Genomic DNA, 13,987 nt, shown 5'->3' on the forward strand with positions numbered 1-13,987 from the left:
GGCCTCATCTGGAGTACTGTGCCCAATTTTGGGCCCCACACTACAAGAAGGATGTGGAAAAATTGGAAAGAGTCCAGTGGAGGGCAACAAAAATGATTAGGTGGCTGGAGCACATGACTTATGAGGAGAGGCTGAGGGAACTGGGATTGTTTAGTCTGCAGAAGAGAAGAATGAGGGGGGATTTGATAGCTGCTTTCAACTACCTGAAAGGGGGTTCCAAAGAGGATGGATCTAGACTGTTCTCAGTGGTAGCAGATGACAGAACAAGGAGTAATGGTCTCAAGTTGCAGTGCGGGAGGTTTAGGTTGGATATTAGGAAAAGCTTTTTCACTAGGAGGGTGGTGAAGCACTGGAATGGGTTACCTAGGGAGGTGGTGGAATCTCCTTCCTTAGAGGTTTTTAAGGTCAGACTTGACAAAGCCCTGGCTGGGATGATTTAGTTGGGGATTGGTCCTGCTTTGAGCAGGGGGTTGGACTAGATGACCTCCTGAGGTCCCTTCCAACCATAATATTCTATGATTCTACAGAAAGAGAAATGATGCACTTATTTGCATCATAACAATGGGCAAAAAGGCAAAAAATCAGTACATGGCTTGAGGCTAAGCAATGTGTTGACAAGAGGAGCAGTTTGGGGTCAGCTGTGCCTCAGAACTTTAATGTCTAAAGACTATATGGGCCACATACCAAAAATGTCCTCTCTCCTGGACAGAAAATCTACCAAGTTGGTTTTTAATTTAATAGGGTACTTACTATGTGTTTGATGTCTGGATATAAAACCAAGAGTCAGAACTGGGTTACCTGAAATGAGACAAGGCCGGGTCCAAGACAAAAGCAGGGCTGGGAACAACCAGGCACAGGAGCTATTGTAGCCATAGGCAAATGCTTGAAACAGACACTAAACTGTTGCTGGGCTGAATAGCAGGTCTGAGTACTCTTCCAGCCAATCAGGCAGCCTACTACAGGCCAGCTGCAGGCATTAGGTCACCCGGAGACTGGCTCTCCTGCAGGTTTTACTTCCAGACTGCCTCTGCTGGAGGATTTGATTCCTGTGTCTATCTGAGATTGGAGCTCTGATTAGAGCCAGTTGGCTGAGGGTCCCTCTACATAAGGCAGAGGTTAGAAGTTGTTTGCCTGGGGAAATTTCCGTAGAAACTGTAATTGATTATATCTAGTTTCTCAATTGCAATCAATTTTGTTACTGAAGCTGGCAACTTAGGTCCTACTGGATTCTCAATTGCCTTTGAATATCCAGACAGCAGAAGTAACCAAAATATTTCCCCTCCCCTTTGATTAGCAGGAGGCTAACTATTCCTTTTGGATATGGATCGACCACATACATCCACAGCTTTGCCTCTTCCAGATTGCATGTTTGATAACGATGTGCTTTACTTGAGACTACACTTTAAGACCACTTGGAACCTTCAGCAAGTGCATAATATGGTTTCCTATTTAATTACAAGTGTTTCATTCAAGGAGCTTTTTACCCCTGAGCGCCACAGATTGCACTGGCTTCTAAATTGTTTATGGGTACAATTTAAGCTGTTGGTTTTGATATATAAAGCTCATTATGGTTTGGGTCCTCTGTATCTTAGATGCCACCTCTCTCTTCTGATTGCAACTGGGCAGTTGAGATTAGCTAGTACAAGGAAGCTGTCTATCCCCAGGTCTGTATGGCTGAGCCTGGGGGGAAGGTATTCTCAGTGGAGGGCACTGGAACTCACCGCACCCCTTTGTTCTGACAGAGCCTGTCTGTTGACCTTCTCCAGGACAGGTCACCCATTCATTTAGTCACTGTTCATACTCAGTTTGTGAGGTGTGGAATGACTGTGGCAGCCCTTGTGGCAGAGCAGTCAATGTACGGTAGATTGCCTATTGGATGTTCTGAGATTTGTGTTTGGTAATCTAGCGATTACTACACTGTGCACTGGCTACATTGAGAATAAATGAAATATTGTTACATACATTCAGGATGTCATTATCATCAGAAACATTTGAAAGTCTCTCCATTTTGGCCTTGAATTTTGAAAGTTCAGTATTGGCTAATTCTCAAGTGTTTAATACCTTGCAAGTGACCAGTTCCTAAAGGCATGGAGAGTTCTGTGCTGGGAAGAAGATGAAGCAGGTTGACTCTTGCTTGAAATATGTACTCACTGGCATTGCCTCCTTCTGTGTAGGAATCCCCCACCTCTCCTAGCCTGCCTTCCTAATGCGCCCATTCCCACTATTGATTCCTGACTTTTTGCTCTACTAGGAACCAGCAGAGGAGAACTGGGATCGAGCAGGCTGGGGCAGGGGGGAATGAGCACAATACTTTCAACATAGGAGAGTAGGAGAAGTAGTGTTACGTAAGATAGACAGGTAATGGGGTGGAGCTTTGCCAATGAGGGGGGAAGGAGATGGAAAGGGCTAGCAACGTGTCTTCTTCAAGAGATTAATAAAGGGGAAAAGGATGGGAAAGGGGAGGAAAAGAGGGTTTATCTTTGGGTGGAGAGAGAGGAAGAGAAGGGCCAACTTTTATCCCCTGGCTGGAAATCCTTATTCTAAGTTTAAACTAACATTCAAGAGGGGAGATAATATTTTACATACAGATAAAGCTGTTTTTACCTCCTGAGATTTGAATAGTAGTTTACACTGAACTCAGCTACTTCTAGTCAGAATACACTCACTTTACATGTGATCTGATTAGTTTATATTGCTTCAGGCTTTAATGTTACTCCTCTCTAAGGGCCTAATCAAAAGTCCATTGAAGTTATAGGAAAGATTTACACTACTGTATTTATTATTAAATCAATGTTGATGATGTGCTCTGCACTATACAAGCATCATTGAAGATGGGTTTTATTCAGGGAGCTCACAATCTACATGTAAAAATCGGTCACAAATGATACACAGACATGTATAATTAAGGTTTTGTAACACCTATCACAGGAATCATACATCAAGTGATTTTCATGTTTAAAAATAAATCTGTGATTTTTGACATTTTTGGATTTTGCTCAGAGTGAGTGGGTGGCTCTGACATACATAACTGAACCAGATTAATGGAGAACCTTGAACCCCCTTGCCAAATTAAAGCATGTACTGCATGAGAGGCCAATAGACAGGCTGAACTCAATAGCAACACTGTGGGGACAAAGGACTAGACCAGTGAACTCCCAATGAGAGCAGTGAGCTTTTTAATTATGCTGGATTTACAAAAGTCAAAACTATGGGTCTGATCCTGCAACCCTAATTTAGGCAAGTAATTCTATTATGGTAAAGGGGCTATTCACATGGGTAGCTGTATGAGGGTTTGCCAGATTGAGTGCTATATTAAAATGTCATCTGTTACTACAGCAAAAGCTAATGGTTCTAATAGTTTCAACAGGAAAATGAGGATTATTTTGGGTCCACAACAGTACCTGTGCCACTTCACATTGTTATTATGTTTTCATGATGTTAGCCCTATTCATAATGACCAGAATATAACTTTTCCTAAAAACACTCTGGATAAGACAGCTATTTTTGGCAGATTGTCTTTGCTAGACTTCATGGAATAAGTGTTTGAATGAAGAGAGGGAGGTTAGTTAGGACACATGGGCAAAATGTGGAATGAAGAAGCCATAAAGAAGGATATCAAAGGATTGTTTAGGAAGGCGTATTAGGAGGAGTATTAGTATTGACAGGAGAATAGTACAAAATGTCAGCAGGGATGTGGCCTTGAAGGTGAGTACCAGATATTAAACTGCTTTATACTTATTATCTAAAAGAATCAAGATGAATTTTCAAAAAATTTAGTTTGAAGTGTTAACTGGGCTAATCAGACTGAATGCACTTTGATGCCAAAGAGGTCACACCACATAAACACAAGCCTTTGCTTGCAGTTAGCATCTGGTTTTATGAACTTTGATGCCCACAGTCTGAGTGTCCAAGATCAAAGTTTAAAAAAATTAACAGCTTGTCTGCTGTGACTACAAACTGTATATTGTACTATTTAACCTATGTTCTCACTGAAAATATCCTGCCAATGTAATTAAGTTAATTTAAAATGTAATAAAGCTTTAAGTTGCAACTAATTTAATTATAACAAATCAAAATGTAGCTTTCTTCTTAAGAGTTGATTAAGTCTGATAATTCAAAGGGACCTGTGATGGGATATCTATCCCACACAGATGGTGAAAGGGTTAATGTGGCCTGGAGAGGCTAGTTAATCCATCTGGTTGCACCTGGTGGGTGGGCCAGGCTTAATAAAAGATGAAGCCCAGGTGGAAAGGAGATGGGTGGTTTGTATAAAGAGAGGAAGACTAGAGTAAAAGGGAGGCTGTAAGGGACAAACTCTGCCAGTTCCCTCTCAGTAGTAAAGAGTAGAACCTGGAGAGACCCAGAAAAGCTACCGGGGTGGAGCAACTTCTGGTGGTGAGCCCTGACAAAATGGTAGGACCTGGATCTCCAGAGAAGAAACTCAGGAGGATGTTTAACTGAAGAGGGGCTTCAGGAGTGATTTTACACCCTTAGAGAGGCCCTGATGGAAGAGGGCAGCAGAGGTGAAGGAGACTCCTGCAGTGGGGCTAAGAGAATGCCCATTGACAGGCAGATGGCCTTGAGAGGAAGACAGATGTGGAGGATCCAGAATAAAGCCTAGAATCCAGGGAGGTAACTCTTGAGGTAACTCTTCCTCCTCTTCCGAGGAATGGAGAGGACCCAGGATGGATTAAAGTTTAAGCCTGAGGGAGGGGGCAGAAGTTGCTTTCATTGTGTTTTGGTTTTCAGTTGGGTTAAAAGATTCCAGGTAGAATCCCTGGGGCCCTTCTCTGACAGAGGCATGGAAGGAAGAGGAGCCCTGGGGCATGGAAGATGGTGTATCGATGACCAATGTTGTGTGGGACACTGTTCGTTTGAGATGTTGGTACCCCACAAGGGGAGAGACTTTAAAGTGACCTGTTTGGAGGGTCAAACCATGAGACGAGGTGAACCACTGTGGGATTGCAGCAAGGAGAGAGCTGCTACACCACACCCTGCCAGGAGGAGGTGCTCTAGCAGTGAGTTCACCCTTCTATAGTACCAATGCATGGAAAAAATCCCTTTTAGAACATGACATACACAGCATAGGGTTGTTAACTATTCAGCAAAAGAGATCTAGTGTGGTTAAGATGCTGAATCAATTATAGACTAATTTTGATCACTGATTTCTAATCATGTCAAACAATGTTTATCTGCTGCTATCCACAAATAGAAATCCTTAACCACATTTCATTTAGAATGATCATAACACAAGGAGGAGGAGTTTTCTCTTATTTATAAAAAAAAAGTGTCCACAAGGCTGGCACATCTTCACTGCAATTGTGTCCCTTTGAATTTTACTCATATTCTTTTCTTGCCACTTTACTCTCCTTCATTTTTAACATGTATTTGTCTGACCGCCTCTTCTTGTTTTCCTCCAACTCACTACACAATCCCTTCTTACCATCTAACTTGAAAATATAGTAGGCAAGAGGTCTCCCCAGGGCTGACCCTATGCTACTGGTGGATTGGTCGGTGGGGATACAACCTGGCTTGCTCAAAGTAGCTCCCTGACTCTCTCCCTGAAGACCAAACTCAACCTTCCCTTCAGAGCATATTCACAATCATCATCTCTGTGAGTAAGAATCCTGAATTAAAATCTAAAACCTTGGCCTGTCTTTCTGACATTTTGTGGATGCCTAACGGTCAGCTTAAGTTCAACATGGCTAAAATAATACTCGTAATCTTCCCTGACCAACCCCTCCCTGCTACCTACTCTCGTGATCACTGTGGTCACCACCACCACCCTGCCAGTCACTCAGGCCTGTATGGTGTCATCTTCGGCTCTCACCTCCCTCAGTTCCTCACATCCAACCTACGTCTAAACCTTGTTGATTTGTTTTTGAAAAACATCTCTAAGTTCACATAGCTAAAACTCTCATCCAGATTCTCATCCTATTGTGTCTTGATTACTGAAACATCGTCTTCTCTGGTCTGGATAAAAGTTGGGTTGCCAGCTTTCTAATTGTAGAAAACCAAACACCCTTGCCCCACCCTTTCTCTGAGGCCCCACCCCATGCTCACTTCACCCTCTTTCCCCCCCCCCCCCCCCCCCCGTCGCTCGCTTTCCCCCACACTTGCTCATTTTCACCGGGCTGGGGCAGGAGGTTGGGGTGTGAGAGGGGGTGAGGGCTCCAGCTGGGGGTGTGGGCTCTGGGGTGGGGCCAGGGATGAGGAGTTTGGAGTGCAGGAGGGGGCTCAGGGCTGGGGCAGGGAGTTAGGTGGGGATGTGGGCTCCGGGAGAGAGTTTGGGTGCGGGAGGGGATTCTGTCCTGGGGTTGGGGCGTAGAAGGGGGTTCGTGGTGTGGGTTCCAGATGGCACTGACCTCAGGCAGCTCCCAGGAAGCGGCCGGCATGTCCCTCCAGCTCCTAGGTGGCCAGCGGGCCTTGCATCAAACTACTTATCCTTACTTTCAAGACCCTTCATGACCTATCCCTACCCTACTTATCTCTTATTCACTATTGATGTGTTGACTCCCATGTCCATCTGGTCAATGATTCCAACTTCCATTCTCCACTGTTTACATTTGCTCATATCATCTTTGTGCTTTCTCCCATGCTGCCCCTCGTGGTTGGGAGGAGGACCTTTCTGCAAACATCCACAATGCTACTTCATTATTCTCCTTCACATCTCTCCTTCAAACTCTTATTTGCTGTCATGTGTACAAAAAACTTGACAATAGTTAGGTTGCTGGAGTGCAGTGACCACTGTGTATCATGGGGATGACTGTCTGTTTCTTCAAACTCCCCAATTTGTCTGTATCCATCTGCTGTTTCTTGTCTTCTATTTAGACTGCAAACTCTGTGGGGCAGAGTCCATCTTTGTTTATTTATACAGCGTCCAGCACCATGGGGTCCTGGCCCATGACTAGGGGTCCTAGGTGACACAGTAATGCAAATAATAAATAACTCCGAAGAGATTTTTTTTTCCAGATGTGACTGCAAGGCTCTGCTGATGCATTATCAAAGCAAACTGTGTAAATGAGACCTATCCCAGAATGTACTGTAGATGGCATCAAATCTAATCAAAAGTACACTGCTAGAGCTACCTTTATTCTTTGCATCTCAGGGCACCTTGCAAAATAATAAAATGAAATTTAAATAGCAACTCACAATTATGACTAACCCAGTCAGATGATATTTGGATTGATAGTGTTTTATAGTTAGTTTGTAAATACAGGGCCAAATTCTGCTCTTAGACACACCAATATATATCCAGAATAACTCCACTCCCTCCATGACTAAAGAACATTGTAGCAACACAAACATCCACAGATACTAGGAAATTAATAACACAGCTTAAATAAGGACTGCTGGAGAGCAAGCAGAAAAAGAATTTACTATCAGAAGTGTAAAGTATTGACTTGCAAGAAGAATCTATTTATAATGAAAGACTTTGTACAATACCAGTTTGGAATTTAACTGATAGTAAAGCAGAAAATATTTTAATTCTGACTTTCAAGAATTTCTGTGACACTGATAAAATACAAATGACAGGTGACAAAAGAGTGGAGAGAAATCATATACGCAGGTGCTAAAGTCTATTCCCCCCCCCCCCAGATAACAGCCCATTATGCAAAATAAGAGGAAAGAATAAATCACAATCAAGAAAGCTTTCCTTGAAGAATGAGTAATAACTGCATGGTTTCTATAGTGACTTTTATAAAAAAGTTGTATATAAAAAGGGATCTTATTTTCAGGGATAAAATGACAGCAAAAATACTAGGGGGAGGGAGAGTAAAGAAACAGAAATAGGAGAATTTAGACAGTGCAAGTATCATAGGGACTTTTGCCATATCCTTAGATTCAGCTGTCCTCCCTGTTCCTCCTTTTTAAAAAGGACGTGTCAGGAAGGTTGATTCCATTGTCCATAATGGAAGCAGGTGCTTCTTTTGTCTTTCCCACTCCCACTCTAGAGTGGGAGGTACAATCTAACTGTTCAATAAATGTGAAGAGAAATACAGAGGTGTTGACATAACACTTTCCCTCCTTTCCTCCAACCTTCTGCCAAAATTGTGAATGAACAATTTAAACTTCCTTATTCTTTGCTGTATGAAGAGCAGATGAAGTTTCCTATCAAAATTATTCTGAGTCAATATAGTTCAGGTGTGAAATAAATGCAATAAAAAGTGTTCATTATATAATTTTCATGCCAAAATCTGCTCTATTACACTGGTACAACTCCACTGCAGTGACTTAACAGGGACTGCCCACGTGTAAATAAAAGCATTGTGCGGCCCATGATATCTACTGCCAAGACTACTAAAATGTGGTTGCCTTGGTGCAATAACGCATCCGAGCATTGTAATGGAGATTTCAGCTCCAGATGCCGTAAAAGAGCTAAGAAAACAGTAGTAGGAAACAAGACCATTTTAAAAAAAGTGTTGATGGTAAACAAAACATTACCATTTAAACAAAACACAAACAGGGTTAACTTTGAACCTTAGCCTGAAGTCCTTGGGCTTGATTTCCACTGCTTAGCACTCTGTGTAGCTATTTACACCTGTACAAAGAGGGTTTAAAAGACTATTCAGTTAAAATGGTAGCATTTGATACCTGCTTTGTACAGACGGAAATGATTACATAAGGCGCAAGGCTGTGGAGAATCAGCCCCATGTGCTGATCCCAGTTGGAGTACTGACCAGTTAAGGACTGCAGTGTTGGGATTGCTAGGGTGACCATACATTCTGGTTCTGGACCATAAATACAACTTTTTGCATTGTTCCGGTTGGTTTACTTAAACTATATTGGCCAGAAGGATGTCTAGCTTCTCTCAAACCTCTCTTCTTTCCTTTCCATTGAGGGCAGACACACCACCCTCCCTATCTCTAAGCTCCTTTTGCTTCCTCTTTGATTCTGTGGCCCTTCTTTGAGGGTGCACCGTCTGCAGGATATAGACAATCTGAGGCAGAATTTAAAAAAAAAAAAATAGCAGGAGGCTGCCTGGCAAGTGCCACACTGAGCCCAACATAGAGGCAGCTTCTGGACTAGACTTCAGTAGAAGTGAAAAGGGGAAGCAGTACTGGAATGGGAGCCAGGGACCAGCGAAAGGAGGTTGAATGAAAGTAAATAGGATGATGGTAATATGCACCCATCAATTGCATGTCCTCACCCCAACCAATCCCATGTCACTTACTCCTGCCCATCTAACTACAGTATCTGTCTAAGGAGGTTATGTTACCCATTATTGGAGTATCTGAGCACCTCACAACACTCCTGTAAGGTAGGGAAGTGCAACTTATTCCCATTTTACAGATTGGGAACTGAGGACAGCGGCTAAGTAACTTACCCAAGGTCACACACAGTCTGTAGAGGATCATGGACTTGAATCTACATCTCCTGAGTCCTAGTACCCTAGACCATCATTACTCTCTTCCTCTAGTCCCCAGTGACAAACACTGTCTGTTATCAATCTCTCTCCCATCCTTGCTCACACAAACAATCCCCCTTTTCATCCACCCTTTCAGCCACAAGAGCCTAACCCATCACCCCCAACTACCAAAACCATTTCCAGTACCTGCCACCACTGAGCCTCCAGGTCATCCAAATCCTCATCCAAATCCTCTCATACCAGTTCCCTGGCTCCTGGTGACAACTATAAGAAAGTGGCCCTGATTTGGGGTTTGAAAATCTGGTCACCCTAGATATAGGTTAACATTATAAAACACATAGGAAAATTCAGTGTAATTCAAAATATTACATTAGAGAAAGGACATCTTTATATTTAAAAAGCTCCCACTAAAACTGTGAAATCCACCTAGGATAAACTGGCACTTAATGTACCTGTAAAACCTTAGCTGACTCATCCAAGAGATGCTCTGTGCTCTCATTTTCAGGATTAAATTTGTTAAGCTGCTGGACCACTATTTCAATATGTTTTTCAGGGCCGGCCATCTTCACCATGCAGAGTCCTATAAATAAAGTAAATCATTAAATTTTCATGGCTCCTTCAATTGCAGCATAATGTATGCTGATAGGCTTGCGGAGACACATGTACTGCAGTACTGTAAATGGGAACATTCAGGTCAAGCCTTCAAAATCCCAATTGCCCAACCAGAAGGGCTAACAGAAGGAATGAGCAGATGCTATAAACATCAATAAAATAAGTGACAAATGATGAGGCCTCTTTTATTCTGACAATGTCTCTTTAATGATAACATTTTCAACTAATTTCAGTACCAGGTTATTGGGTGAAGTATATCTAAAACTTATTTTGGAGAGAAACAGTAACTCTAGCATGCATACTTTATGGGCCAATTTCTGCCCTAATTTAACCCACAGAACTTTCCTATTGAGACGTAACTGAAGATAAAACTTTAGTCTTAAATCCAGTGTTAGGGAAACAAGTCAAGATTGCACATTACCCCCTTACTCTGTTCCCTTTCCCTCCTGTCGCTTTGTCTGCTGACATCCCTCATTGTGCTATGTATTACTCATATAAGCAACAATTTGTGGAACTGGCTCCCTAGATTTAAAAGAAGTCTCTGTCCTGAGAACATTTTTCTGTACATCACCATGCCTGTTTACATTGCCAGGTAAACATAAATAATAATGTTCGGTGAGTAAAGTCATTATCTTAGTCCAGCCATGCGAACCAAAATTATCACCAATTTAATTTTTTCATAGTGAAAATAAAATGTTAAACCCTCCAAAATCTTGTATTTAACATATTATCATACACTTCTGTTAAAAAAGAATGCTTGATCAAGATTCTAAAAGGCTGTTAGAATACTTCCTAATACAAAGTTTCTGTACCTTGCCTTCCAGCACTACTGCGTTTCGCTCAAATTGCCATAACATGTTTAAATACTAACCTCAAACTGTTGAAAGGAAAATGAGTTTGTGTGATTATGTTTAATATGGGCATATAACTAATGGATCTGATCAAAACACAACTGCTAACTAGTAAAATTTCTGAGCAGTTTTATTATTATACAAATGTTATAAAGCTACATTGTGTCTTTAAGGGACAGCCTAGGCGTGAGTGGTGCCACAGAATCATACTGCCACAGAAAAAGCATTCTGCTTCAGGGAAAACACCGCCCAGAACCATCCAATGTGCAAGAGGAGAACATTCACTTCTATATCCTTTTATGGGGTATAGTTTGCTCCACCCAAGAATGCCAAAATTCTTTCAGGCTCTAAAGATTTAGATGAGGGTGCATGGTGGGATAAGTATCTCTGTGGTTATTCAGACTGCCCTAAGGCTTCCAATCCAACTCCCACTGAAGTCAAAGGGAGTCTTTCCATCGGCTGTAATGGGAATTGGTTGGGGCCCTCACCCTCTGAACATCCTGAGCTTCACACATCCCCAGTAAAAATAAAAAAAATGAAAATAGTTAAATGAAAACCAAGGTGTTTGAAGCTCTATAATTAACAGTCAGAACCCCTGATACAGGTACTATATAAAAAAAAAAAAATTCTTAACAGCAGCAGTTCAGTGAGTGACTATATTTAAACAGATTGACTTTAACTGGTTTTATTTTTTAAAATGATTATCAGATTGTTTATTCTTGATGCTGGCTTCAGTCAAATAAAACAGAACCAAATTCACATAAGGTGGAAGGGCACTAAAAATCAGGAGTAAAAACCACAAGCTGGTGCCTCGGCATCCTTCTGTTTGCAAAGTATAATAGGAGATTATATTTTCTAATCCTGAGCTATTAAAAAGTTTTCAGTGTCAACAGACATTTTACCCTTCACTACCATATCCAGAATTTCAATTAATAGCCTTAAAAGGTTGCAACCCCATTTATGTCAGTGGAACTACAGCACCTTCGTAAATCAGGACCGAATAAGGTTTTTGTGAAATTCAATGAGATTGAGTAGGTGCTGCTCAAAACGACCCAGATGCTTTTCTCATCTATGTGGCACAGAAGGAAACAAAACCATGGAAACTGCAAAGAATGTGGGGTAAAAAGTTCCACAGAAGGGAAATATGGCTACACCAGAGCATCCCCACTTACCATATAACTTTCTGCACCCCTAACATTTAATCACACCACCTTATGGCCATAATCAACTGGAGTCCGGGTACAACTTCTCTTTGCAGCATGCTTTTGTCTTAGGGCAGCATAACTTTAGATGGAAAAGGGGTGTGTGTGTGTGTTTTTTTTTTTTTAAACCACACAAGTGGTATGGATGTACAATAGCAGTTATTCTAATGCGTGCTGACTGGTTAAAGGACCAGATCCTACATTTGATATTTTCCTACATATCCTACCATGAATATATTTTAATGTGTGTAGTTGCATGCTCTGTAATATGCATAGTAAAAATACTGTGACCTTATATCGCGTTTTTGTATCTGATGATCTCACAGTGCCTTTTCACAGCTATTAATCCTTACACAACAACCCTCAGGCAAGTCAATTTTATTATCCTCATTTTACAGATAGGTAAACGAAGGGACAGAGTGATTAAGAGTGGTTGTCCAGGGTCACCACAATCAGTGGCACAATTAGGAATAAAGGTCAGCAGTCCTACCTCTCAATATTCTGCTCTAAAAAAAGACACACACTGTCAAAATATTATAGTCTGTTTTTTTTTCTATTATATTTATAGAATTCTAGTGGCTGACTAGATGTCGGGTTAAACTATACCGCGAACTTTCCCCCCCCCCCCCTTCAGTGATGCACATGATCACACACCTTAACCATTTTTGTCTTATCTCTGTTTTGTCTGTCAAAAGTATACATTTATGGTCATGTATGTAACAGATGCTGTTTGTCTGTGTAAGCCATGTCTACTCGGTGTGGCTAGGCCAACTAGACTGATGAACCTGCTACAGCCTTGGCTAAGAGAGTTGAATTTTTTAGCTTAGGTGGTAAAGATTCAAGTATTAAGATCCAGAGGTCCCTCCCAGCTTTGATCCCTGCTGCCAATGACCCACCCAGGGGCATTGGCATTACAACTGGTGGCCTCTATAGTGAACTGAACTTGTAAGCCTCTGAAGCGCATAACATGCTTGCCTGGCCAGGGAGAGTATGTAAGCTATTATGCCTACTTGGTGTAGCACTTTGTGCCTATCTGGTGGTGGCTAGGCCAACTAGACATCTGAGCTTTGTACAGCCACAGCTAAGAGAATAGGCTCCTTTAGATCAGGCAGCAGAGGATCATTTATTAAGCTCCAGATGTCCCAAGTTTGATTCCTACTGCTGACAACGCACCCTGGGATGTAAGCAATTATAACTGCTTTGCCCAGTGATATCTATTATAGCAGTGGTTCTCAACCTGGGGTCTGCAGACTATATATAAGAGATCCGTGAAAAGTTTTTGTTACCATAAAATAGTGGCTTTTAACCCCTGGGAGTCTACATACTATTTCCAAATGGGTCTCCACCTCCATTCAAAAAGTTTTAGGGGTCTGCAAATGAAAAGAGGTAGAGAACCACTGCACTATAGAATGCTTACATGCCAAACAACCCCAGAGAATAATAGTGTTTCATGTATTTTATAGTGTGGAAGCTACGTTAGTCCCAGGATCTGAGACACAAGATAGGTGAGGTAATATCTTTTACTGTTGGTGGAAGGAAGAAGAGCTCTGTGTAGCTCAAAAGCTCGTACTGCCCATCAACAGAAGCTGGTCCAATAAAATATCTCATGTATTTTTAGTACTTTTCATCCTGAAGGATCCCAAAGTGCTTCAGAAACATGCCTGTGGCTATCTTCCTGTCTGTCAATGTTACGCTTGTGGAGTAATTGAAGTACAATTTACTTGTCCTATTTTAGTAATTGTATATTGCCAGATTAGTTAAAATAACTGCATGTATGTAACACCTCTTCTCTACCCTCTGTTTGTTTGTTTGTTGGTCTCTCAGCTCCCATGATAGAGACCACTTTTGGAAAGTGCCCTGTACACAGTGAGTGTAACCAGACAGAAATAAGGATGAAAAGCAACTACCTCTGAAGTGGTAGGGGAGGCCACCAGCAAGCCTAATAAGCTCCA

The 13,987-nt window shown here is 41.7% G+C and overlaps 1 protein-coding gene across 1 annotated transcript in view; it reads right to left on the minus strand.

Moving 5' to 3' along the window:
• CFAP99 (cilia and flagella associated protein 99) overlaps positions 1–9,933 on the minus strand; it is an 87,655-nt gene extending 77,722 nt beyond the window's left edge. Inside the window, exon 1 of the mRNA XM_065405741.1 lies at positions 9,823–9,933. Coding sequence (XP_065261813.1) covers positions 9,823–9,933 — 111 coding nt within the window. The remainder of the gene's footprint in view (positions 1–9,822) is intronic.
• Between the last annotated feature and the right edge of the window lie 4,054 nt (positions 9,934–13,987).

The sequence above is a fragment of the Emys orbicularis genome, chromosome 5, assembly GCF_028017835.1.
Source record: "Emys orbicularis isolate rEmyOrb1 chromosome 5, rEmyOrb1.hap1, whole genome shotgun sequence".
Lineage (NCBI taxonomy): Eukaryota > Metazoa > Chordata > Testudines > Emydidae > Emys > Emys orbicularis.